Source organism: Haliotis cracherodii, unplaced genomic scaffold (assembly GCF_022045235.1).
Source record: "Haliotis cracherodii isolate W230 unplaced genomic scaffold, xgHalCrac1.p SCAF_8, whole genome shotgun sequence".
NCBI classification, from domain to species: Eukaryota; Metazoa; Mollusca; class Gastropoda; order Lepetellida; family Haliotidae; genus Haliotis; species Haliotis cracherodii.
Genome location: NW_027266341.1, coordinates 15,498,071 through 15,522,176, shown reverse-complemented (window position 1 = coordinate 15,522,176; position 24,106 = coordinate 15,498,071). Strand labels below are relative to the sequence as shown.

At 41.8% G+C, this 24,106-nt stretch overlaps 1 protein-coding gene across 12 annotated transcripts in view; it reads right to left on the bottom strand.

Annotated features, from left to right (window-relative positions):
- LOC139450535 (CD109 antigen-like) overlaps positions 1 to 23,586 on the bottom strand; it is a 58,163-nt gene extending 34,577 nt beyond the window's left edge. For 8 of the 12 annotated variants that reach the window (XM_071232276.1, XM_071232275.1, XM_071232269.1 and 5 more), the window contains exons 1-9: positions 23,482 to 23,512; positions 8,917 to 8,978; positions 5,327 to 5,481; positions 5,174 to 5,199; positions 4,147 to 4,300; positions 2,576 to 2,646; positions 2,214 to 2,339; positions 1,864 to 1,903; positions 700 to 784 (exon numbers count right to left, since the gene is read on the bottom strand). In XM_071232276.1, the coding sequence (XP_071088377.1) occupies positions 700 to 784; positions 1,864 to 1,903; positions 2,214 to 2,339; positions 2,576 to 2,646; positions 4,147 to 4,300; positions 5,174 to 5,199; positions 5,327 to 5,481; positions 8,917 to 8,969 (710 nt within the window). In that variant the 5' untranslated portion in view covers positions 8,970 to 8,978; positions 23,482 to 23,512. Of the gene's footprint in view, positions 1 to 699; positions 785 to 1,863; positions 1,904 to 2,213; positions 2,340 to 2,575; positions 2,647 to 4,146; positions 4,301 to 5,173; positions 5,200 to 5,326; positions 5,482 to 8,916; positions 8,979 to 9,821; positions 9,850 to 23,481 lie in introns of those variants that run through there. The other 4 variants (XM_071232267.1, XM_071232265.1, XM_071232274.1 and 1 more) reach the window with 4 other exon arrangements.
- Positions 23,587 to 24,106: the final 520 nt, after the last annotated feature.

The following is a 24,106-nucleotide window of genomic DNA, read 5'->3' as shown; positions in this document are numbered from 1 at the left end:
GTGTTCCGGGGCAGAACATGTGCCTAGTTTGTGTTTAACGCCACACTCAGCAATATTCCAGCTGAATGGCGGTGACCGGTAAATAATCGAATCTGGGCCAGACACTCCAGTGATTGATATCATGAGCAGCAACCTACATGGTTGTTTGGTTTGGTTGTTGTTTAACGCCGCACTCAGCAATATTCCAGCTATATGAAGGCGGTCTGTAAATAATCGTGTCTGGACCAGACAATCCAGTGACTGATATCATGAGCATCGATCCACGCAATTGGGATCGATGACATGCTTCAACCACGTCAGCGAGCCTGACCACCCGAGCGACCCACACGGCCGGGATATGTTGATTCGCCATCAACCAAGTTACCGAGCCTGACCATCTGATCCGATTACTTCTTAAGATCAGCACAGGTTGCTAGTGATAGATTTTGCCTCGGAATCCTCCGTTTCTCAATTTATTCGCCTCTTACGACTAGCATTGGGGTGATGGGCACATATTTTATTTCGGAGATAAAAACAATTTCGTGTTAGCCGATGTCGCGGACCTTGAAGTCGTTATGTGGTGAGAACATCGCTGAATACAAAAACAGCTAAACCTCAACTCTTACAGAGATCACCTGACGTCAGTTGCATGTTAAATAGGTTCACTTTGAATACTTGTAATCCTTGTAACATTACAATGTAAGGACACTCTTGACTTACTTGGCTTTGACTGTGGCAGTGATGTGGTCGTCAGACACAAGTCCATAGCTTGGTAGCTCTACTGTTACCTCGAATTTGGGCAAAACTGAAAGAACGAAAACCGTTCAGTGATTATCATGTACAATGACAGATACATCATGAGTGAGTTGTAGTCAGCTATGTAACAGTTTCATCTTTGAATCCCGGTTCGCCCCGATTATGTTTCTAGGTTTGTCAGCACCATACCCGTGCTCGTGGGTTTCACCGAAGTGGTAAACGTCTGAGACCTGCGTCACTTCGGGCTTTCCTCTCACATTAAGCTGACACGCCGTGATGTAACTGGAATACTGTTAAAAACGGCGTTAAACCCAACTCACTCACTCACTCACTCCAGCTTCATCAGGGGCTTGAAAATGATCGAATCTGGACAGGGCAAACAAGTTACTGAAAGCATGAATTACGATCAACACAATCGTGGAACAATGACGATCAACACAATCGTGGAACAATGACAATTTGGGCAAAACTGAAAGAACGAAAACCGTTCAGTGATTATCATGTACAATGACAGATACATCATGAGTGAGTTGTAGTCAGCTATGTAACAGTTTCATCTTTGAATCCCGGTTCGCCCCGATTATGTTTCTAGGTTTGTCAGCACCATACCCGTGCTCGTGGGTTTCACCGAAGTGGTAAACGTCTGAGACCTGCGTCACTTCGGGCTTTCCTCTCACATTAAGCTGACACGCCGTGATGTAACTGGAATACTGTTAAAAACGGCGTTAAACCCAACTCACTCACTCACTCACTCCAGCTTCATCAGGGGCTTGAAAATGATCGAATCTGGACAGGGCAAACAAGTTACTGAAAGCATGAATTACGATCAACACAATCGTGGAACAATGACACAAAATTCGCCAAGACACTGTGTCCGATGAACGACGCTCAATTTTAGTCAGATTGTGATTAATTGTAAACATGCCCTTCTAACCGGATGAGTCAGTCGGGTGGCTTCGGAGTTCTGAAGCGTCCGTACGTAACGCTCGCCATCCGCGTTCAAGTAACCTCTTGAGTTTAGCCTGTTTCTCCCCGTGAAATAGCTAAATATTGTTAACACGTTGTAAACCCAAACTCGTAACCTCATTCACTAATTCAGTCGGAGAAATGTTCTTGTATAAATCTTACCATATTCAGCGATGGTGAACACCTTTTCTTCTGTCACAGTCTGCAAGACATACAGATTCAGAATTATCACCAAGTCACAGATTTTTCAATATAGATGTAATAAATACATTATCAATCACATATGAACGATGAATGTATGTTGGCACGTTCGGTTCTTTGGAGGTGACGTGACATAGGGTTTGAGGTCATTGTTTAAGTGCCAGGCAGGGTAACAACAAGTACCATCTTTTAAGGTCTTTTTGGTATGGGGACCAAACCCCGTACCTTCCGCACTCCGGGTGGACACTCTACCACTAGACCACGGAGGCGGCCTCTGTTCTTAGTCAGAGATAATGGGATGAACTACTTACACCGGCTGTGACCTTGATCTTCCAGTCACCGAGTACAGGTTGGCTGGAGGTGGGGAGGTAGTTGGTGATGACGCCGCTAGCGTCCTTCACCGCCACCCACTGCTTGATTTTGTTTGAGTTGGGATCCTGTAAACATTGAAACACATGGTGTATTTATACATGACGACGATGCAGAGACTCTGGGATATTATCACAAATTAAAATATATTGTCTACATAATTATTTGTAAATATTATTTCGAACTTTTTTTAATGTATGTCCAACATTGTGTATTGGCACATTGTCAAAAGTCAACAATTAGTGAATTGCTGTTTGCTTAATTTTAAAAGAAATAATTTGTAAAGCCGTAAGATGTTACTCACGAAGATGTCGACGTTCATGTCGCCGGTGTACAGTTTCATGTCGGGGAACATGGCAAAGGCCCGGAAATGGACTGAAATCAACGAATGAAATAATTATAGATCCACATCGCAAAGTAATTTAGCGTCATATATGAAGAGGAAATTACCAACCAGAACCACTGTTTTCTACTCGCACCATACCCGTAAGGGTCGGTCGGGTAGCCTAGTGGTTAAAGCATTCGCTCGTCACGCTGAAGACCCGAGTTCGATTCCCGACATGGGTACAATGTGTGAAGCCCATTTCTGGTGTCCCCCGCCGTGATATTGCTGGAATATGGCTAAAAGCGGCGTGAAACCAAACTCACTCATCCACCCATACTCGTGCTTTTTTGTTTCAATGACCTGAAACGCTGTTTATTTCTTGGCCGCGAAACCTCTGAAATACTGTTCACAATGATGGAAACCCCAAACTCATTAAACCCCTAAATACCAATTCATTAATGTGCGTATGTCAACTAATGCACTCACTAGCATGATACATAAATATCATTAATCAATTGAGGTCTTACTAAACAGTGTCCGGGGAACAATCAGCAACATTTGCTGGGTGGCAACCGTTGCTGTAAAGGCGTTTCTGGGGAGCAGTGCAAGTCGTGGCACCACCCTAAGTGCGAGGGGCAGTCAGATGGGGAGTTGGATATATACATAGGCACCTTCGACAGAATCCTGGCGCTTCATGATCAGCAAGTTTACGTCTTATTCATCAGAAAATAGTTGGACCCTCCGGACTGATGAATAGCAATGGCTCCTACCAATTCCAACTGAATCAAATGGAACTAGAAGACCCTGTGTTCCACAGTTGTTACTGATTTCGATTCTTACCATTTTAACAGGTCTTGTCAGAACGACGTTTCGCGAACTTTGACCGATCAATTAAATGACTATTTAACAAGATATCGACAACACGGGTTTGAAACTGGCGTCTTCCATACTACGCTACAAAAAATACAAGGACAAAATTTTGGATTTACAATTTGAAGACTGGCTGTAAGAACAGGTCATTCCTCATTCTGGAAGTATTTACTTCTCACGGAGCTGTGCAAGTCTCACTTGTTTCAAATGCTTATCCCACTGAAGCAAGAGATAGACGATGATAATTATGGAGGGAATCAGTCGTACATCCAGTTACTTCTTCGGAATACTCCGTGTTAACCTTTCTGAAGTTGCATGATTAGAAAATTTTAAAGCATTCCGATCACTTTCCCAATCTGTTAAGCGGGGCTTTGATTGGTCGTTCTGGCGTGACCGGCAATGTGATGTTTCGTTTGTTTGTTTGTTTAACGCCGCACTCAGCTATATTCCAACTATATGGCGGCGTTCTGTATATAATCGAGTCCGGACTAGACACTCCTGTGATTGCGTAATGGGATGTCTTCAGATCATTGTTTAGCGGTAGCGAAAACCAAGATGTGATTTTAATGAACTTGTTAAGTTACTCCCGGACGTCTTATGAAACCTCACGGACGCTCCGGGGCGCTCTCGGACACTCCCTGACTTTTAGGCCCCGTAAATTGTCTGTTTCGTCGACTGACCTGTTTGACCAGGCTTGTACATGGCCTTGTCCGTCTGGATGAAGATGGACATGCTCTTGTGGTTGTAGCTCAGCGTTGTCTCGTTACTAAAGGTCAAACCACCACTTCCTGTCACCTTCAGTTTGTAGCTTCCGCTTTTGAGATCTTTGGGAACCTGATCATGCAAGGAGTCAAATGTGATCCTAATTCAAACAGTGTTTCTGCAGTGAATATAGATATCCACATCAAGTAATGCATTACCAAACCAAACAATAAAAGTGATAGAGGTAGACACGAGCAAATGAACCAGAAAAGACAGTGTTATTTAACGTCATAACCAGCAACATGACGGCCTGTACACAATCTTTGCTTTTTTCTTGTTTAACGCCACACTCAGCAATATTCCAGGCCCATGACGGCGGTCTGTAAATAATCAAGTCTGGACCAGACAATCCAATAACTGACATTATGAGCATCGAGCAATAGGGATACGATGAGATGCATCAACCAAGTCAGCGAGCCTGACCACCCGATCCCGTTAGTCACCTCTTACGACAAGCATGGTCGCTTTTTACGGCAAGCATGGGTTGCTGAAGTCCTATTCCAACCCGGATCCTATTCTAACATCAGTGAGTGAGTTAGTGAGTGAGTGGGTGGGTGAGCATGGTCTTACGCGGCTTTTAGCAATATTCCAGCAATATCACAGCGGGGGACACCAGAAATGGGCTTCACACATTGTACACATGTCGGGAATCGAACCCGGGTCTTCAGCGTGACGATCTAACGCTTTAACCACTAGGCTACCCGACAGCCCCTGATCCACATCAAAAAGTGGTCCAACTAACCAGCTGAGATCCACGCCGTCAGGGTACGATGACACTCACTCACCTAATTCTCATATTGTAGTTAAAACTACACATCCTCAGATCTACTTTATCCAGGAGCCTACACATAATATAGACTTAAGGGAGATAGATTTATTGATGATGAATAACTCTTTCTGTATATTAATATAAAACAATAGAATAAATAAAAAAGTTCTAATTACCTTGATGGTTATACTTTGGGGCTGACCTGTAAATGAAATAAAACACTGATTTTCAAAAACAATGTATATAGCTACATAGGTTATAGGATGCTCGGATACTGTTGGTTTGTTAACAAACAGCGATAATAATGCTCATTCTAAATGGTTACCTACCTTGCACTAGAACTCCGCTTGCAGAAGCGATGGATTGCGTCCCCTTAACGAGCGCGGCCTTGACATTGACTTTAGCGGTGGCTTTGAGGATGTTGGCACTGACCTCAAAATCCATGCCCGGTCTGACGGATGTCGGGGAGAGCACGACATAGGAACTGGAACCCAAACGCCTTTTCTATATTTGATCTATACTTGGTCGACATATGCATGAACTACATCATATTGAGAATATTCTCCTATATCATCGAAGCGTGAGTTTAACGTCGCATATATTGAGTGAGGGAGTTGGGTTTAACGTCGCTTTTAACGATATCATTAAGGAAGTTGGGTTTACGCAACTTTGGAAAGTATGTCAGTAAATTCACGTTGTGTCAGCTTCATGTGAAGGAGTGAGTGAGTGAGTTGGGTTTTACGCCGCTTTTAACAATATTCCAGTTATATCGCGGCGTGTCAGCTGAATGTTGGTCGAAAGCCCGAAGTGATGCAGGTCTCGGACGTTTACCACTTCGGTGAAACCCACGAGCACGGGTATGGTGCTGACAAACCTAGAAACATAAACGGGGCGAACCAGGATTCGAACCCACAGTCATAGGTTTCTGGCGTGCCCAAGGGACGCAACTCTGCACAGCGAGTCGCTGCGCCTTAGACGACTGGGGCACCCGTGCCCCCAACACGTGTGTAGCTGCCGTGTGATGAAGCACGTATCTTCATTTTGAAGATTCAGCTCCACCTAACATTTCTGGATGTGGCAACATAAGGCGATACCGTGCGTTTCCCAACTGCAATGTTATTAAACATTGCACCATGTCCGTATATGAAGTGAGTGGCTACCTTTGACAGCATTCCAGCACGACGGAGTACACCAAAAATGAATTTTACCCATTTTACCCGTGTTGGTAATCGAATCAAGGCCTATGGCGCGAGTCGCGAACGCTTTTTACACCAGGCAAGGCCACACCTGTCTATCAATTGACTGAGTGAGTGTTGTTTTACGCCACATTGGGCAATATTCCAACAATATCACGGTGGGGAAGTGGACACATTCTACCCATGTGGGGAATCGGACCCAGGTGCGGCGTGACGAGCGAACGCTTTAACTTACTAGGCTATTCAGCCACTCCTGTGTCTATCACGGTAACAGAGACACATACCCTACACCACTGTTTCCTACTTGTCGTGCGCCCGTGAAGATCCGGGATAGGAACAGGTCTTCAGCAACCCATGCTTGCCGTAAAAGGCGACTATGTTTGTCGTAAGAGCCGACTAACAAGATCAGGTGGTCAGGCCCGTTGACTTGGTTGATGCATGTCATCGTATCCCAATTGCGTGGATAGATGCTCATGATGTCGATCACTGGATTGTGTAGTCAAGACTCGATTATTTACACACCACCGAAATATAGTTGGATTATTGCTGAGTGCGGAGTTAAAGAATAAACAAACAAACAAACTTCTTATCGTGGTTTACGGATGTGTAACAGTATTTAGAACCATGTTGCTATAGTAGTCGAAACAAAGAGAAAGCTAAAATTGCAAAAATATATTGTTTTTAGCGACCTTTAACAGTAAATAGCCGAGGTGTAGGGTGACAAATGTAAGGAAAGCCAGTCTAAGTGACTCGTGGCATTAGCGACAGTTATTTACACACATCGACGCAGCAATGTCTAGTACTTCGGGGTAAAGCGAGTTATCTAAATGTTTGGGGACGTACTGAGAGGCCGAAACCTATGAAATGTCGAGGATAAGTCTTCACGTACAACCTGCCCGCTAAATCTCGCATCAGTACATTATACATGAGGCGAACTCATTGCATGTCAAGGTTCAAACGTGAGTGTAGGTTAGACAGCCTGTTGTCATGGTTATCGGCAAGGCCGCGGACAATTCGAAACAGTAGCCTTGTTCAATCTGTAAATTTTGTTAAAAGTTTGTTGACACCAAATTAAGTCATATATAGTTAGTTAAGGATGTCCATTGCGTTTGTATTAAACGAAACAACGCAAATATTTAAAAAAACAAAACAAGCCAGGGTATTCTCAAAGGCCACCGGGGGCGGTCGGGTAGCCTAGCGGTTAAAGCGTTCGCTCGTCAAGCCGAAGACCCGGGTTCGAATCCCGACATGGGTACAATGTGTGAAGCCCATTTCTGGTGTCCCCCGCCGTGATATTGCTGGAATATTGCTAAAAGCGGCGTAAAACCAAACTCACTCACTCACTCACTCAAAGGCCACCGCGGACTGTGTAGCCAATTATATAAATGGCAAAATGTCATGCGTCTATTCTTCTGAAGTATTGCGACACATTACGTGTAAACACATCAAAATGCTTCTACAGTAATCCTCGCAAACTCAAATAGTTCATTTACTTGATATATCCGTAAAGGGTGTGATTGGTCCGGGCGCATCCTTGTTGAATCATCACGGCGAATAAGCGCAGCGGTGATAGCGATAATGGCAGACTTAATACACATGGAATTTGTTTAATACAACATTTACTCGCTGACTCCACCAACCTTTCCGATTCGCTACAGGGTGATTACATTTTTACACTGATGGACATGTAACCAGGGTAACATTTATCAGGTGATTAATTAAATTCCTAGTCTCGTGGTTAAAGCGATCGATCGTCATATTGGAAGCCGGGCTTATTTCGTCACAAGGGTACAATGTGATTGTTTGTTTGTTTGTTGTTTAACGCCGCACTCAGGAAAATTCCAGCTATATGACCGCGGTCTGTAAATAATCGAGTCTTGAACAGACAATCCAGTGATAGGCATCATGAGCATCGATCCACGCCATTGGGATATGATGATATGCACCAACCAAGGGAGCGAGCCTGACCACCCGATCCCGTTAGTCGCCTCTTACGACAAGCATTGTCGCCTCTTACGGCAAGCATGGGTTGCTGAAGACGTATTCTACCCCGGATCTTCACGGGTTGGGTACAATGTGATATATAAGTCCAACGTCATAATGCTGGAATATTGCTAAGTATGGCGTACATCCATTCTTATCTACTCACCTCGACTTAAACAACCTTTAAACTCGTATGTTGCCAGATCATTTAAGCCGAAATTGAAACATCCATTTAGTGTAAAATTCTCGAACTTTTGTTGCAAAAATGTGCTATGGGCTGTTGCCCTGCGCGGTGGTTTCGTTTTATGTTTTTATGTTTTATGTTTTATTTTGGGTAAAATGACCAGCAGTTGTAATGAGGAACAGGTGAATCTTTGTTAAAAGTATAGTTTTGAAATTCGACACCCGGTGCCTGGGTCCAAGTCGCATTAACACTGCCGCCGCTTTATAGCAGAGTTCAGAGAATAAGGGAGCAAGTTTCACGAGATCATTTCTAGGTACAGTGGAACTATGTTAACTCGAAGACTCGGTGACAATCGAACAGAATATTACACATGTCGATTTCGAGACAAGCGAAGTGCCAATATTGGACAATAGTTCTGTTGCGACTCTGATGGAACCACTAGTCACTTCGGTTAAACGATATTTCGATAAAGTGGAGTTCAATTTAACGAGGTTTTATTGTTATGTTTGTGTACTGATAAACTAAAACCTATTTGTGAAATAAAATGTATACTTACTCTTTGGCGAACGTCGCCCCCAGGAGGACAACTAGAACGAAGAACTTCAGCATCGTGGCTACCTGGAAAACGCGAAGAGAAGTGAACTTTGGTTTGAACACAGAAACGTACCTCACATTCATTTACGTTGTTTGAAAGATTACCGTGTGCCGACTGACATTTGATTACAATGCACCGGATATCTGAACACCATTAGGAAATTACGACAATACTGCAAACGATTGATTTTTTTATATTAAATTGAAAGACTTGATTTTATATCTCGATATTATAAATGGCCTCACTGACAGAAGTCATTTCCTAATCTCGTTAAGACGGTGATTAAATACAAATAGTTCCCTTCAACCTGGTGTGTAATGTCCGAGAAATGCAATAAATGAAATAGTGAATTTGCTGACAGCTCTATTTCACGAGTCAATTGCAATTTTATAATACTAAGGCATTGAGTTGACAGCTATCCATGCACAGCAATATATATGAAAACGCCAAATCAATGAAATATTTAATGTCCGAGAAACGGAATAAAAGAGCTGTCAACATCTCGATGGCTCAATTTTGAGAGTGGATTTCAATTCTGTAATGGCAAACGTTTTCATTAAATAAGCATTAATATAGAGCGAAATTAGAACGCCTCGCCGCTGAAGTTTTCTCAGTAATCGATTTTCAGTTAAATATAGATTTACATTATACTTATATGAGAATAAAAACTCAGAACATTCTGAAAGATTTTCTCAATCACCAAATCGTGATCAGAAAAATGCTGGTCCAGGTAATGGAATTATTTTGTGAAACAATCGTCTACTAATGTGCGTATACAGTACTTTCAAGGATAGCAGATGAAAAGCCAAGGTCGTGGAGAAAGTGTATAGAGATCCCACACGACCGTTGTACCCAAAGTTTCTCACCTTAACAAAGTCAGCCCCTCAGCTCATCTGGGCCAAAAGCGGGTGGTCTTATATAGCGTCCCCACGGGGAGATAAAGCAGGTGACCGACCATATCTCAAGTGTTTTTAAATATGTTCCTTTTAGCTGACAGGGTACACACACCACGAGATTACACACATGTGACATTCAACTCTACCCGCCGAGTTGATTCCCTCCACCAGGGCTGATCACATTCAGCTCTACCCGCCGGGTTGATTCCCCCCACCAGGGCTGATCACATTCAGCTCTACCCGCCGGGTTGATTCCCCCCACCAGGGCTGATCACATTCAGCTCTACCCGCCGAGTTGATTCCCTCCACCAGGGCTGATCACATTCAGCTCTACCCGCCGGGTTGATTCCCCCCACCAGGGCTGATCACATTCAGCTCTACCCGCCGAGTTGATTCCCCCCACCAGGGTTGATCACATTCAGCTCTACCCGCCGGGTTGATTCCCCCCACCAGGGCTGATCACATTCAGCTCTACCCGCCGAGTTGATTCCCCCCACCAGGGTTGATCACATTCAGCTCTACCCGCCGAGTTGATTCCCCCCACCAGGGCTGATCACATTCAGCTCTACCCGCCGGGTTGATTCCCTCCACCAGGGCTGATCACATTCAGCTGCCTTTGAATATTTTTGGTACATGGATACACTAATGTATTACAAAGCAATACACTAATATTGCTGTACGTATGGCAAACAAAAGACAGGTTTTAGCTATACACTTGGTTAATAATGAACCTGCATTGTAGGATTCTGTATCCTGGCCTTGACCTTGTTTTCCCTAGGAGGTGTAACATTTCTGACTTATTTCAGATTTCATTACTTCTAAAACATAAATTGATATCATGAACATCGATCCACGCAATTGGGATACAATGACATGCATCAACCAAGTCAGCGAGCCCGATCACCCGATCCCGTTAGTCGTCTGTTGCGACAGACATAGTCAGTCGCCTCCTACGGCAAGGATGGGTTGCTGAAGACCTTTTCTACCCCGGATCGTCACGGGTCTCATTACAATGACGTGTAGTCGCATCACGAGGGGAATGCGGTTTGATGTCTGAACGTTTTGTGTGACGAGTGCACTGAGTCGATAGCGGAGGTTGTACGTCAGCGAGTGCGTCAAACCGTATTCCCAAAGTATAAGCCTACAACGATAGCGACATTGTGTTGGCTCCATGCATCACGTAAAGTCAATGTTAATATACATTACGCGACGCCGTATCGCTGTAAAGAGCTCGATTTGCAGAGTTTACAAAGATCGGCAAACTGTTTTCCAGTTGTTCATCGCTGTAGCGGGGTCCATGGAAATGTAACAAAATGGTAGTGTTTATTGACCAATTAACTTAAAGTATCTTACATGTGAAGTAACATGGTAACATAATTCCATATACATACCGGTCGTCACTTAATGCTCTTGCCGTGATATAACAATGTACGCATATATTGCCCGTGTTGTAATAATAAATGAAAGCTGATACACGTGTACATGTCTGAATCACATACGTGTCTGTTTTCACAGATATATGACTGTTCGCGTTATCAGATACAGGAGATTGTGGCAGTATTCGTCAACATCGTCAACACATTATCAAGGCCAAGTAACGACAACATTGACAGCAGGACAGACCCCGTATCAATGAAAACATACGTCTCTCGACTTGATGACGAGTTAAGTAAGGCCATGTCTACTCTGTAGATCTCTTTGTTTATTATATACCACACGATTTAAAAACAGACTATCTTGATTGACGTATCACGGTATCAGTACAGAAACACGGATAGCCGGTCATCCAGGTCAGGCCCGGTCGGTAGCCTAGCGGTTTAAGCGTTCGCTCGTCACGCGGAAGACACGCGTTCGATTCCCGACATGGGTACAATGTGTGAAGCCCATTTCTGGTGTCCCCCGCCGTGATATTGCTGAAATTTTGCTAAAAGCGGCGTAAAACCATACTCACTCACTCATCCAGATCAGGTTTACCGTGCACTCTTATGGTACGTCGGAGTGCGTTTGGTGTAACGCCGCTTTGAGTGAGTGAGTGAGTTGGGTTTAACGCCGCTTTGAACAGTATTCCAGTTATATCACAGCATGTCAGCTTACTGTGGGAGAAATGATGAAGGCTTTAGACGTTTACCACGATCATAGGTTTCTGAGGTTCCCAAGGGGCGCAACTCTGCCACCTGTGCCCCTTGTGTATTTTGACCACGTGTGTAACCGACGAGCACGGGTGTGCTGCTGACAAACCTAGAAACATAATCAAGGCCTACCGGGATTTGAACCCATGATAAACTGGTTATAGGTTTCTTCTACGCTAGTGGACGCAACTTGCCAACCGTTCCCTCAGTACGCGGGAAAACAAGCATGTTTGGTACACCACTCTGAAAAGTTACATTTTAACTGTTGTAATCTGTACCATATACTTGCTAATTATCAATCGAAGTTTATGAATCAATATCATTTCGCATCATTTTTTAAAATACATATACTTCTCGTCTTCATTGCATGCTGGTAGAATTCTCCGAAATGGATTTTGAGCATATACTAGTATATAATGAAGAAAAGAAATCAGAGAACACCACTTCATCGCAGCGTTCCTATACATATTCTCAGATTTTCACCCACAGTGCAAAACAAAGCTTGCGGAGGAATAAGACAATGAATAAAGGAGTGAGTGAGTATAGTTTAACGCAATTTATTCCAGCAATATCACGGCGGGGGACACCAAGAAAATAGGCTTCACTCATTGTACCCATGAAGGGAATAGAATGTCTTCGGCGTGACGAGCGAACACTTAATCCACCAGGCCACCCATCGCCCTAGTTTTTATAAGTATTTGTGTGGGGTGGAGTGGCGTTTAAAGCGCATACAAAGTACGACGTTCATGCGTTTTAGTCTGTGGTATTCGTAAATGCTGCGTTTATCAATTTCCATTTATTGAGATACACTTGTATCCCCGGAGATGCATTGATTTAAATACATTATTGGTATGGCATCGATATTCAAATTGCATTCATCAGGTTTATTGTTTGCACGTGCATTATATATGAAAACGTGTTTATACTGTACAAAACTGATATTTCATGGTCGTTACAACCAAAATATCTGCAATCGAAGCAAATTTATCGGGTAACTTTCCACACTGCCCGGATCCCCCCTGGACTTTGTCCCAGCTGATCGTGGGGACGCGTGATGTACGGGCCGACTACCCAAACAACTTGACGGAAAGTACAGATAAAGAATTTACGGCAAATAAAATCAACACACATTGACAAGTCATCTAACATCAAACAGATTGAATTATATATAATGTCATATTTTACCAAGTCCAAATCTGTTATTTGGCCGCTGTGGTTTGTGAAAAGAATGGTATTACAGAAAAAAACAAAAACTTAAGCACTATCACGACCTAACACGTGAACCTGCGGATCTGCATTATTCGGGCAGTCCATAACAACAGCAGGGGTGGTAGGTTCGCTCGTGGACCAGTCGGTTGTGATGAAACACACGCAGAACATGAACTCCACGTGCATCGCTTCACGCTCACGTGAAAGGCCTACTGTCCCAAACTGCAGTGTTCATACGGACTCGGCCTAAGTCTTTTAGCAGTACATATTAATCACCGAAACAAATGTTCTTTTTTATTGATAGAAGTTTAAAGATCAGATTACTGCCACATTTCCAGAACGTTATAGATTTTCAAGAGCTGTCGTGGTGTTTGTGAGATTGGAAAGACTGTCAGTCAAGTTAAGTCTTTTATTCGTTTGAAGGCCACTGGCCCATATATAGTCAAAGTGCTTACATACATATTGCAATGGTACATGATTTAATGAGTAACTTATATCATAGTATATATTCTAGTATTTGCAACGTTGTCTCAGTTTATAACTTTGACATAAATATTTACATAAGTTTCTAAACCTCACATCGTTGGAAGACAGAAGCGTTCTAAATTTAAAGATATTCGAAATATGGCAATACATTTCAGGCCGATAGAGGAGTCTTATGTTCTTACAGGTGTTACATATTCAGATAAAATGATATAAAATTTCTATCCCTATTCCCTAGAGGACATAAACGTAAACATAAATCAATCCCCGACCATCTCCCGTCGTTAACTTTTAACCATAACAACCCCGCTTTCAGTCTTATCAACATGTTACGTTGTTTTCTGTGCTAGTGACTTGCAAGCCCCTTTGAACACTATTTTAGCTAAATCACGGCGTGGGGGAAAGCCTACTTTGATAAAGGCCGTTGATGTTTACCACTTTGGCGAAACCAAGAGCCCGGGTATGGTGCTGACAAGGATCCATGCGCCGTAACTCATCCGCGTAAAAATGTTTGAGTGAGTTTGGTTTAACGCCGCTTTTAACAGTATTCCAGTCATATCACGGCGTGTCAGCTTAATGTGGGAGGAAAGCCCGAAGTGACGCAGGTGTCAGACGTTTACCACTTTGGTGAAACCCATGAGCACGGGTATGGTGCTGACAAATCTAGAAACATAATCGGGTCGAACTGGAATTCGAACTCACAATCATAGGTTTCTGGCGTGCCCAATGGACCCAACTCTCTACAGCGAATCGCGGCGCCTTAAACGACTGGGCCACCCGTGCCCCCTAAAAATGTTTGAAGACTGTGCTGGTTTGTTGTATATGTCAAAGTGAGTGAATGATGTTTAACGCCGCAGTCAGCAATAATGCAGCTATTTAATGGCGGCCTGTAAAAAATCAAGGAGGAATAAGGCAAAGACGTGGTTGGCAGCGCCAGCAGTGGTAACGACGTCCGGGTATGATTGCATCTGCATGATCACCCTGGCCACACAAAGTGACCACCCGGTCGACAGTTCAATCGACTCAGGAATTGCGACGGTATGTTTATACGAGGTGGAAGCTTCAGTGCTAAAATATCTATCAATATTCACAGTACTTGTATACCAAAGCTGAAGAAAAGGCTGAAGGAAAACGTCTTCCTCATATATACTCTAAATAGAAACAGAAATACAATGAGGTACCGCGCAGTGGTAAAGGGGTATAGACAAAAGGAAGGACAAGGTGTAACATGACAATCAATGTTGGGGTTTATTGTAAGGAAGACGCCATGGGTGTGCAGTCAAAAAACTGAAAGTTTTTAAATGATTTGATCAAAATAGATCAAGCCCCAATTGGTCAACAATTCATTTATACGGCGTGGCATGGTCCGAATCAATCTCCCAAGGACAATCTGGGGGATTCTTGTCCACTCCTCTTGCAAATCCTGGCCCAGTTCGGCTAACGTAGCAAATGGCCTTTGACGTCTTTCTTGTTTGCACCCTTATAATACAAAGTCACTACAGTCAGATCACATTGACGTTATCCCTAGCTGTATTGCTTGGCATAGCTGATGTTTCTGTCGCTAAGCGTGCAGCGTATTTTCAATAAGGGATATCATTAAATTGTCACTCGTGGTCGATATTATAATCTTTCGACATCCGATGTGTCATCTTGACACGTCACACATTCAGTGTTTACAAGTACGTTGTTTGGGGGTCAAGGCCTCGTATCTATTGCCCTTGTCCCAGCTGAGGGACACGCTACATCTGAGGACATGCCCCCTATCTCCACCTAGCTGGTTATTTAAAAGGGGACATTAACATTTGTACACTATGTCACCTCGCTATGTATCATCGATCACCGATCGTTGCTCATGCGATCATCCACTGGTTTGTCTTATGCCAGACTCGATTTCTTGCAGGTTGCGTGATGTAGCTGGGATATGGGTGACTGCCGCGTAATACAACTCATTATAGTACTTATTAAGTAGCCACACTTTCTATCCTTGGCTAACAAACAATCATACATATACAAAACGTCAATGCCAGGGAAAAACCAGTCTCGATTACCAGCCGAAAACATATTCGACTGGGAGTAAAAGGCAAAATAGCATTGTATATTATATGAATGGATCAGTGAAAATCATGGTGACAACAGGCGTTCGCGTAGAGGGCAACAATTGAATGATGCAAATAGTGAGTGAGTGAGTATGGTTTTACGCCGCTTCTAGCAATATTCAAGCAATATCACGGCAGGGGACACCAGAAAAAGTGGCTTCACACATTGTACGGGAATCAAACCCGGGTCTTCGGCGTGACGAGCGAACTAGACTTCCGACCGCCCGAATGATGCAAATAAATAAATGAATAAAGAAAGAAAGAAAGAAAGGTAAGTTTATGATTGAATGTAAGGGATAAAGAATTACTAAATAAATAAATCCTGCTTGCGCTTTATCGCAAGGATCAAATCGTCGATGTACCGGAGTAAATATGTAAAAATTGATTCCATGCCATGTGTAAGACAGGGCGCTTATTGACTTCAAAGAGCGTGAACGTTCGTCAATAATTTAAAAACATGACGTTATGTCAGAGTTGCCTCGTTGTCTGTGCAACATCGCTGTAAAATTGGGGGATGTGCATAAAAAGGCAAATTTGTATCAAAATACTAAATTATAGGTCATTGTGTCATGGAAATAATGTTATTTAAAGAGAAATGTTTTACCAAAATGGATAAACGTATTCTAAAACGTTAGCTATTATTGTAATATATTTCCGTTAAATTGTTGATGGAAGGTTAAATTTGCATTTGATGCGTCGTCAATTAATTGTGCATGGTACACGATTTGTTTTAAAACTATTTGAAGATAAAATTCCAGTGGACGCCACGTTCTACTGCTTGGATATGAACACTTTAATATTTCGGTCAACATTGGCCCTTTACATTTGACACCTATTGGTTACAGGTAAACACGCTTATCGTATTGTCTGGATACACGGGAATGCGTCCATGTTATCTCTTTAGGTTAAGGGTGTAAATCGATGTGTTGTTCTGATACTGGAACTGGGATTTTTGAAACCAGATATTTTTTAAATTACAACTATGTGCCTAATATGTTGTTTTTTTCTAAAAAAGCCGCATTGCAACAATGCCACGTGTGTGGCAGACAATTTCTTTTTCCTAAATATGTGAATCATAGTTATTATGTTCAAGAATTTTCGGGGACAAAGTATGGCCCCTGAGAACCCTTTGATGAAACAAAGATACTCTCATGTTAGAAATATGTTCTCATTTGTCCAAGTTGTTAGTGTCGATTCCCTAACTGAAACAAAAAGTTAATCCAGAAATCTCTACGTAAAAGAATTTAGTGTGAAACCAACAAACAACCAACAACTGGTATACAATCAACAATTGCATTACACAATTAACTAGGTTTACATATCATGCAAATAACCGCATAGCACTTACAATGACAGGATGCAATAGAGTGGTAGTACAATATTAAATGGCAGTGTCAAATACAAACAACGATGGATGTGGTGATTTCCAAAAACTTCAGTTACTATGATATTCACCTATCCGCAACCACGGACCTATATAACCTTACAAGTCCGTGCCGCAACGGAGGTCAAGGTAACGACGTAGGCCTAGGCTGGGAATCCGGAAGGATAAGTGATTTTCACACAACCGCTAGTCTTGATGTAATGTCAGATGAAATGTGAGATGAGACAGGGACGCGCCCGCCCCACTTACATAGTCCAACCAGTCCAACTTTCAACACAGTGTCTGACACGGTCCAGTGTAACTTGAATATCACAGAATATGCCATATGTTCCTATAACGCTTGACATCCATCCATGCTTTTCCGGATGTTTACAGATAGTCCGAGCCTCTAATTATAGTAACTTCCTAACCACTGCTTACATTAAATAGTACAGCACTCCTGACAACTAACCATTGTCAAAATAGAACCCAATGAACTTCTACTGAATCTCAATAGAAACAATGTAATACAGTTGAAATCATTGTTTAACAATAAATTACACTGCAATGTAACAAAGTGTAGTATATTACTCAATAGAAGTTAAAGAACACCCGATTCTTTTCTTGATTAGATCATGACAGATTAATTATAGTCAAATGAGTGGTATATACATAGTACTGGTCAAAAAGTGAGTTTGCATTGACACTGTCCTCAATTGAAATACGACACAACGTCGTTACGGCGTCACAAAAGTTATGACATTACGTCAATAGGCTAATCTCATTCAGCTCTATGTGGTGATCTTTCACTCGTGGAGGTGAGGTGAAATGAGGTTTAACGTCGCGTCCACGATTATTGCATTTAAGATTACAGCGACGTGCATGTACGTGTTTGTGTGTTTGGCTGTTTGTACTAGTCCGGATTGATGACGATTTATAGTGCTAGCTCACTGAGATACCATGCTGCAGTTTAACATGAATACCCCATTCAGACACAGTATACTGACACCGAGCCGACAGTCCTTCTTTTAACCCCTTAATGTCGAGCGCCAGACATTCTACAACAAGTACCATCTGTTAAAGTCTTTTGGTATGACGCGGCCGGGAATCGAATCCCCGGACCTTCCGCTCTCCGGGCGGGTGCTCTACCACTAGACCACGGAGGTGGTCTTCACTCGTGGAAGACATATGGACCCTGTCGCGAATTGCTCCCCCCCCCCACACACACACACACACACACACACACACACCCCACCCCACCCCCCGATCTGTCAACAGTCCCCTGGTTAGACTAGGTCCGCAGCACCCTCGGCTTGTCGTAAGAGGCGGATGGGTACGATGGCTTGGTGACTGGCGTCATGAATATCGTATCACATTGTTTGGTCGAGCCTCATGTATTAACAGGCATCTATCTTAAAGATGGAATACATCTGAGTGCATAAGACCTATATTCTAGGCATCGCTCTATCTTGTTTGTTTGTTGTTTGACGCCGCACTCAGCTACCTCCTTTCTTTATCACGACGGTATGTAAATAATCGAGACAATTCAGTGATTGATATCATGAGCATCGATCCACGTAGTTCGGATACGATGACATGCATCAACATGTCAGCGAGCCTGACCACCCGATCTCGTTAGTCGCCTATTACGACAAGCATAGTCGCCTCTTACGGCAAGCATGGGTTTCTGAAGACCTATTTTCTATTCCGATATTCACGGGTCTCGCTCTATCTAATCATGCTCAGAGGTTACCTTCAACAAGTGGTGGTATTGAGAAAAAAGAACTAGAGCCTGTGGAGTAGATCTCTAGTACAAAGATAACATCACACCTGATAACCAGCAAGATATATACTACTCAAAAGACGTTAAAGAACATCCTATCTTTATATCACTATGGTTAATCTGTCATGTTCTTTAAGTTCTTTTGAGTAATATACATCACTATTTTCCTCCTTGAATCAATTTACTTTTTTTTCTGAAATCAGAAGCATGTCTTTACTAGGTGTCGTTTCTAAGGGGTTCGCGAAAACCTTACAAAAAAGGTCGTTTGATCACGGATTTATGGTATTTGCGCACATGTTTAGTCTATCAGTCAATATAACAGCCACTATTCTGTGTGGCTTTAGTGTGTAATTTAAATAATCATATAAACTACACACTCGTGAGACGACGGATTAAAAAGAACGTCAACTCCTCCGATATTATCACTGTTACACAAAGATCTGACAAAAATATCATAATTAATTCTGAGACAAGGCAAATAGACCCGTGAAGATCCGGGTTCAATCCCATGCTTACCGTAATAGGCGACTATGCTTGTCGTAAGATACGACTAACGGGATCGGGTGGTCAGGCTCGCTGACTCTAATCGTATCCCAATTAAGTGGCACGATGCTCATGATGTCAATTACTGGATTGTCATGGTCCAGATTCGATTATTTACAGACCGCCGTCATATAGCTGGAATATTGTGCGGTGTTAAACAACAAACAAACAACGAAGACAAATAACTTAATAACCTCTACTGTATTATTAACAGACATCACAACGTACACACTAACACAGCTTATGTTCAAGGGGAATGATACGCATGTACACTTACTTATTTCAGTTCAAAAACGTCCCAGTTTATCTACAGAAATTATGTTTATCCACTCAATGGTTGGTGGGCCTCACCCACTGTAACAGTAAACCGTCCCGGAACCCGTTGGAATGTCACATGTTCCTGGAGGACTGCGACGGACTTAGCACTTCAGGATGTGCATTTACTCAAACCGGTTCCGCTCGTTTAGAATGTTAAAGGTGCACTCTGCCCGGGCAAAATGGCACTCCTAGCAAGTTTGTTTCAAGCCGTAGGAAAACCCCCAAACCATTTAAAGTGCACAAGTCTCAAACCAGTTGTCACAGCAAGGTTGTTTAATGAGGTTAAACACTACTTTGATAACTAAACTGTTATGATGAATGTCAGTGAAAGTCCAGAATCCTAGACATAAAGGGGGCTTTATGTCGTGGAGCGATGTGCCCTTTAACTAATTCGGATACATGGTATTTTATTTTCAAAAGGAATTTAAGCAAAGGACAAAAGATGTGCATCCTCCATGTGGCGAAACCAGTAAAAGTCGATAAGTGAAACTCGACTATGTTTAAATATTAAACATTCCCTTATGATTTAATTTTTAACATTAATTGATGTCTCCAAATATAGAATAGCCTAAACTAGCAGAGTGGGTTCTCATAATTTAACGATTGAAAAGAGGTGGGCAAATTCTAAATTAGCATTGGAAAATCGTATTTGCCCTTTCTATATTAATGAATTGGAGATGAATACTATTTTGTTATGGTGTGTCCATATTATATCCACGGTATCTGAATTCCTATGTAGATTTCCAAGTGTACTACAATTTATTAACTTGCTACAAGATGAACGTCCAACAAATAGTCATATATTTGCTAAATACATATTTCATGTGCTCAACTTTAGAGATAATTCATTTCACTCATTTAACTGCTCGACAGTTTCAGCATATGACAAATATATTTTCGTACGTAGGCTATAGAATAAAAGTATATATCATTGGAAAACACAGAAACTTAAGTCGGGCGACCTTATTCTCAGGTGGGATTATATAATAGACACTTGCCTCACACGTCACATGTCACATAAATAACACTGAATTTGAAGCGACAAGTGACGTGGAATTACGTCACCACAGTCGACCAGTGCAGCCATCGCGGTCATCCTGCTCCTGTGGCATATAACAACAATACATTCGCCGTGTCCTGAATAGATAGGTTCACTGTCTGTCTGTGACGGCTGCTCAGGACGATGTTCGGAAGTCAATACACTGGCTGTGAGTGATGTTCACGTTATTTACACGTGGCACATGTGACTAAGCATTTAATGCCAACGACAGGTTGCACAATTTAAAGTGCTGTCATTCACGACTGGATTGACACACTAACCTAAATAACCACCTAAAACAACTTAAAAGACACACCACAGGCAACTGCCCCCACTGCAAACAACCCGAAACCACAGAACACGCACTCATTCACTGCTCCCACTATCAAACACACAGAACCACACTACAAACCACCCTCAATCTAAATAAGGTTCCTACTCTAGATGAAATACTAAACCCTCAAAATAAACTAGAAAACTTCAAGGCCCTAGGCATATTCCTAATCAAAACAGACCTAATTAAGCGCATCTAAAAATTAATTAATCTACCAATCCAAAATCCAATAAACATACAAACACCCACCTCACCCGGCTCCCTTAGTTCCCTCCTCCACCCACCTCGGCATTTATTCCAAATTTCAAAATTTCAAAAAATCAATATAAGCAACCCCTAAAAGCCCCCTCTTGGGTTGCACACACCACTTTCACCCTTCTCGGAATACACTAAATGGTCCGGCCAGGCCCGTGTGCGAAATACGCTGTAGTCGGAAAGCGCACGTTAAATCTTCTATATCAATCAATCAAAACGACTGGATTTCAAAACAGATGCATGTATATCCATAATATAAAAAAGTGTTTATTACGTTTTTTATGTTCATAAAACACTATCCGAAATGTCCTGATACTATACTTTGAAACAGCTATGTGGAGACTCTGTCTTTTTCTTAAGACGTCAGTCACTCCGCAGGGTCAGAAGAATGCTCAACTCAAAAACGTTAAGTCGTAATAACATCGTGTTATGAATATCATCAGGTAAGGAATGTGTCACATGGGATATAATGAGTGAGTATGGTTTTACGCCGCTTTTAGCAATATTCCAGCAATATCACGGCGGGGGACACCAGAAATGGGCTTCACACATTGTGCCCATGTCGGGAATCGAACCCGGGTCATCGGCGTGACGAGCGAACGCTTTAACCACTAGGCTACCCGACCGCCCCTCATGGGATATAAGAAAGTGTCCAGTGAGAAAGGAAAGAGGTGTAGTCATATGATGGTGATACTACCTCCACTACTACTATAACTGCTATTGTTTGTTGTTAAACGCTGCATAATAATAATGATTATAATAATAATAATTTTTTTGTTGCCTTTAGAGTATATTGTGACACAGGGGAAAACAAACATCATGTAAGTAAATATTATCCTTTACGTCGGCGTGTTTCTTTTAATCAGATAAAGATATGTGCACATTTGAACTAAAATCTTTAAAAAAATATCTTTTCCTTCTATTAATAAGGTGTCGAGATAACAACCTACTAAAGTATTAAACCAAAACTAAATATCAAATTAGTGAACTATTACATGTAATTACATGCTAAATACAAAAAGGTCTCAGATATTCTTAGTAACTTGATTTTGTGTACGTGCTTGTCGTCCATTTCCTAAAAAGCCATGAACAGTTGACATAGTCAATCAAACGAGCAGTCGTACAGTACCGTTGCGTTGTGTTGACCAAGGAGTGCACTGCATCCCTCATTGTTGAAATAACTTGTATCACAATACAAACATTGCGTAATAAGCTGCTGAGTGTAATTGTGAAAAGTAGAAGTAGTCATCGAAGTGTCCTTGTCAACAATCCTTACGCACAAGTTAACGAGAGGAGTACGCTTGAACAATAGACTGACATGTACAGTCTATGAAATCTTTTATTACGCATACCTCACCTCTAAAAATATTATATCCTGATGATGACTGAGCTGTCTAGACATGACTTTTGACAGTCTAGATTGGTTGTGGTTTCAAAGAATATACATATTCCATATATGATGCAGGACAGACATTCACAAGTACATATGTACCTATCACATGGATGTTCGATATACATATTGCTTGCATCATGCCCAGTGTAGACAGTATAATATATGTTTCCCGCTGTAGCCTACCGACATGGTTCCCATGAAGGCGGTCCTCTCCCCTACACTATCAGAACCTTTGATAAAAAAAACTTGGCCAAAGTCCATTTTGACCAAGTTTTTGATAGTGTAATACGGGCATAAGAAACATTTACTTGTAGCATGATATCTAATTACTCCATGTATTCACCTAAAGAGAGTATAAATAATGGTGAGTATAAATAATGGTTTGGAGCAATTTATATCCACATCCCAGCCATATCATATCACACCAAGAAAGAATTTCACATATTATACCCATGTGGCAAACAGAACAGAGGTATTCGCTTGACAATCACCCCATCACACATGTACATAATAAACATATATGTATTAATATACAAATTTGTCCTGTCATATTCATAACAGCAACAGCAAGTGTTGACACTGATGTATTCTAGTGGAAGGTTATACAAGCATCAAACACCTGTTCTACACCGCAACGCTACATCATTCTGCGGCACTGAGAGGCTGAACATGGCTGTGTACATACCTGTGGCCTAGGCTTCACGATGGTGCTTTGGATAAGTGAGGATGTCAAGGACTGACGTGCTCTATTTATTTCTTGTTTCATCCCGGATGTTGAGGGAGTAAGCATGCATTGGTTGTTGCGTGTTCTTATTACGTAGAGAAACGCCCATCAGTCCAAGAGAAAAATAACTGTATGGCATACCACTAATTACGGGAGTATTTATTAATATTTTGGTGAGCTTAGATTAAATATATTTTGTTCACAAATGTGAATGGTATTGGGAATACGTTGTAGAAAAATACCCTCGTTATTTATTATACCTTTGTTTTTTAAATATCAAAATACAGAGAAAGAAGAGAAAAAATATGGATAGTATATACACACTGTTTGTCCATTTTTCTGTAATTCGGTATAATTATTATTAAATATCTTGAACGTTTAGGGATAAAAGTTCTTAAAGGATTTTCACAAAGGCGTACATTAAAGAAAGGACGTTCTAAGTTAAAACGAATAAATGCAACTTTGCTTATTTTAGTTGAAATTATGAACCACGTCTTTTGTGTCCATGACTGTATTTTTTAGCATTATATCGAATATATCGCTCATGTTTATTCATCACATTAACTACATCTTAATGTCTATGAAT